At 34.7% G+C, this 4,445-nt stretch overlaps 1 protein-coding gene across 1 annotated transcript; it reads left to right on the forward strand.

Annotated features, from left to right (window-relative positions):
* The first annotated feature begins 635 nt into the window (after positions 1 to 635).
* Positions 636 to 2,515, forward strand: LOC109071347 (stress-associated endoplasmic reticulum protein 1-like). Its single transcript, XM_019087804.2, has 3 exons — positions 636 to 840; positions 1,098 to 1,173; positions 1,932 to 2,515. The coding sequence occupies exons 1-3, from the start codon at positions 760 to 762 to the stop codon at positions 1,970 to 1,972; spliced, it is 198 nt and encodes a 65-aa protein (XP_018943349.1). The 5' UTR covers positions 636 to 759; the 3' UTR covers positions 1,973 to 2,515.
* The last annotated feature ends 1,930 nt before the right edge of the window (positions 2,516 to 4,445 follow it).

A 4,445-nucleotide genomic window follows, 5' to 3' on the forward strand; every position in this document is an offset into this window, starting at 1 on the left:
AGAACCCGCTACTGTCATTTTAGTAGACCATAATTCCAATGATTTGCCTTTGATGGGCATAAAAAATCAAAAGTCAAAAAATACTTTCAGTGTTTAACCTATAATGTATAAATGTATTATTATTGTATAATACGTTTTATTTTCTATTGTTCTTGTTGTTCTGTATTTGTTGATACAATGTTATGTAATTCGTATGGCATGAATAATTAAAAAAAAATCCAAAACAATTCATCTTTTCCTTACGTAATCACGCAATAATGACGCTCATTAAAAATTCAGTATTTGTATTTGCTGTTTCCAGAAATAAAGTTACACTTCTCCTGACTGTTTTAAACCACAACAAACAGTTTTAAACGTGTTCCTGACATGGAATGCAATGAAAAAAATATATATAACTTTTTAACACCACAGACACTTTGCAAAAATCCAAGATTTACACACTAACGTTACGCAAGGCTGGTACAAAATTGTAAAAACTAATTTTAGTAAATGTCTTGACGTTTATTATCAGCGTTTTTCAAAAAGCTGGGCGGTCCGAGCATAGACATTTATATTAAAGCTGGGCGGTCCGAGCATAGGTATTTATATGTCTATGGGTCCGAGCATCAGTCATTTGCGATCTTCCGGTGTGGGCGGAGCTTACATTCTGTGTACGTAGACAAAAATCGACGTAGTTCTCTCTTCATCCTCGATAGTTTGGGTTCGCAGTGTTTGTGACCGTCTCCAGCTCACTTTTACAAACCACCAGCATTTGTAACGATGGTCGCCAAACAGAGGATTCGTATGGCCAATGAGAAACACAGCAAAAACATCACCCAGAGAGGCAACGTCAAAGCATCGGTACGACAACTCTTCTTGATGCTCGATAACGTAACAACAGAAGTGAAATTAACTTAATGTAAGGTGTTTACTTAACCGATTTTAAAGCGAAACGTTTAATGCTATTATTACTATTAGGAATTATTGGTTTTGCAGTGAAATATTGGTTCTTAATATTGCAGCGTATGCTTTTATTGCTAAACCCCACTGCGCTACTACTAACAACTATACAACTAAAACTGCGCGATTGCATCTGATTTAAATGTAAATTCACGCAGAGAAACGTCAGTGATGATAAAGTTTCGGTGGGACCGTGGCTCCTGGCGCTCTTCATCTTTGTTGTCTGCGGCTCAGGTGAGTAACTTACCAATACAAAAGATTTCCAAGTGATCTGTCATGTCTTCGATTAAATCATAAACACATTAAATGAAATGGTATTTTATTTTTATACTAGCATATGTTGCAATTTTTGTTAAGTCCAAGGTAGGTAGACAGAGCTGACCTCCACTCATTTTTTTTGGCACACTGTGAAACCTTGCACTGTAGTGAAGGCCGAGATAATAATGCACACTGTTTACATGGACAAGGCTGGACTGATAGCATGACTCTATCTGCTTATGTTCACTGGGTACAACACGTGGATTTGCAGGTGCTCTTACTCTTAAAACAGCATTGAAGAACATTGCCAACAAGAGCAATGGATCTACTTTCCAGCTGGCTTGGAGGTGTTGATAAAAGATGTAGATTATGATGTGAATATGTTTGCTTTGAACAAATGACATTTTCGTTGCATGATTTTGGTAATCTTGCTCTCTGTTTGCTTGCCTTAACTTATGTGCTTTGGAGAAGCATAAGGTTTGCACTGTTTGAAATGACACTCTTTGAGAAAAGCAGATCATTTTCTTTTGTGAGAGAAAAGAGTGGAGAAACATAAATATCCACTAGCACATGCATGGCCCGTTATATCCCGCTTAATCCCGAAGCTGCCGTTCATGTTAAGCCTTGACTTCACCAAGTTCAGATTTTCAATACTCTTCCTCCTCAACTTTTCCAAAGGCTGTAATGTCAGCATTCTGTAATGTTGTTGTTTTGTTTGTTTTTTTTCTCCTCAGCAATATTCCAGATCATTCAGAGCATTCGAATGGGCATGTAAAGAGGACCAATGATGTCTCAAGTATCCTCTCCTTGCCAGTTCCACATACTGCAACTTTAACAAGGAGCCTCTCTGCAAGGCTTTTTGCTGAATTTATTGGTATATCGTCTATGAGGTGCAGCGATCTTGTCATTCCTCTTTGGTGCCTTGTTAATGAAGAAAAATCAAAAAGCCATAAAATTGCATTCCGATCAATTGTAATGTTATTTATTTTATTTTTTAATTTTTTAATTTTTTGGTCAAATTTACCTTGATGTTATAAAAATCTTGATATGTCACAACCAGTGATGTGATTTGTAATTCCTGACTTCTCGATCATTCCTGAAATAATTGTGCAGAAATTATTTAATGTGTTTTTGATTGCACCCCCCGACCCAAAACCGGCATTTTGAAATGTGCACAGGATGAAGTATTACGAAAGAAAAGCCAGTAAGCATATCTAAATCACAGATGTAAAAAATGTCTCTTATCACGCATTGTGTTACTTTTCTTTTACTTGTTTTCTTTGTAATTTAATAGCTGCCTCCTTTCTTCTAGATTATGGAATAAGAAATATGAAAAAATTTAGTTCTTTGGCACATATTCTTGTCGTTGTGGTACTGTTTACCATAATAGAATGTGGCTTAGCAATTCAGCTTTTTTCAGAACTGATGATGTTATATACTGTATGCTATGATAGCGTGATGGAGTAAAGAGGAAGAGGAACAGAGCTGGACTAAAATAAAATGTAAAAAAAAAAAATTGCATGTATTTTTTTTATTTTTTATTATCAGCTAGTTGATGATCTTAACAACAATCAGTTTGTAATTTAAGCAACAGTTATCTAAGGTGTGTCAACTACCCATTAAACCAATAAAAAGACCGGTATAATGACATAATCAAAATAATACATGAACTGTAAGGAGCATAAGAGTGTGATCTAGTAGGTTAAATGAGGCATGCCATCTTTGAGCTGTTTATACTGGCTTAAAAAAACTGAAAACAAGGAACTATGTTCTCACCAGAGTTCTGTCCAGGACTGTAATTGATTACATTCTGTCATGATTTCTACCCCGTTTAAATGATTACTTTTTTTTTTTTTTTTTTTTTTTTTTTTTAGTTAATTTCATTGGCTTGTTTAGATGGATAAAAAAAATGCCAAAGACCGCAGCATCACTCAAAGATATTGAGTGGTTTACATTTGACTTGCCAATTGTAAGTGTCTCACAATGGACGTCAGAGCAGAGTTGATTGCATTTTAAGGTGTTAATGTTGTTCATTCTGGTATGCATTAAGCATTTCATTCGTTAAAGGGATACTCCACCCCAAAATGAAAATTTTGTCATTAATCACTTACCCCCATGTTGTTCCAAACCCGTAAAAGCTTTGTTCGTCTTCAGAACACAATTTAAGATATTTTGGATGAAAACCGGGAGGCTTGCGACTGTCCCATAGACTTCCAAGTAAATAGCAGTGTCAAGGTCCATAAAAGGTATGAAAAGCGTTGTCAGAATAGTCCATCTGCCATCAGTGATTCAACCGTAACGTTGTGAAGCGATGAGAATACTTTTTGTACACAAAGAATAATAACTTTATTCAAGAATAATAACTTAATAGTATTTATATTAATATTATACTTATTAATTATACTTTATATATTTATATATTATATATAAATATTTATATATTTATATTTATATTATTAATACTTATTAATTATACTTTAAGAATAATGACTTTATTCAACATTCCTCTCCAAATCAGCGTAGCTCCATTTTTGGCAAATCTGAGCAGTACGCAGGCGGAGTACGCTCTTCTGTGTCAGCCGCGCCACTAGGATATGTTTTTTTGCGCTTTGGTTTGAAAGCAAATAACGCATCGGCATAGTGGGGCTGATACAGAAGAGCGTACGCCGCCTGCGTACTGCTCAGATTTGCCAAAATGGAGCTACGCTGATTTGGAGAGGAATTGTTGAATAAAGTTGTTATTTTTGTTTTCTTCGTGTACAAAAAGTATTCTCATCGCTTCATAATGTTACGGTTGAATCACTGATGGCAGATGGACTATTCTGATGATGCTTTTCATACTTTACTGGACCTTGACACTGTTATTTATTTGGTAGTCTATGGGACAGTCTCAAGCCTCCCGGTTTTCATCCAAAATATCTTGTGTTACGAAGACGAACAGAGCTTTTACGGGTTTGGAACGACATGGGGGTAAGTGATTAATGACAAAATTTAAATTTTGCGGTGGAGTAACCCTTTAAAAACTAAGATAAGACATTAAAAATACTTAAAGACAGTTTTGAACTACAAACACTGTAGTTTTATTGTCAATTTATAAATGTTTAGAAAGACCAATGTATTTGATTAAAATTGTTCAAATATTTAAACATACCAGTGAATACATGTGTCATATCTTAAATTTTATTTTCGGTTGCTAGTTCCAGTTCATTAAAAAAAAAAAAAATTATAATAATAATAATAAAAAAAGA

Source organism: Cyprinus carpio, chromosome A2 (assembly GCF_018340385.1).
Source record: "Cyprinus carpio isolate SPL01 chromosome A2, ASM1834038v1, whole genome shotgun sequence".
In the NCBI taxonomy this organism is placed as follows: Eukaryota; Metazoa; Chordata; class Actinopteri; order Cypriniformes; family Cyprinidae; genus Cyprinus; species Cyprinus carpio.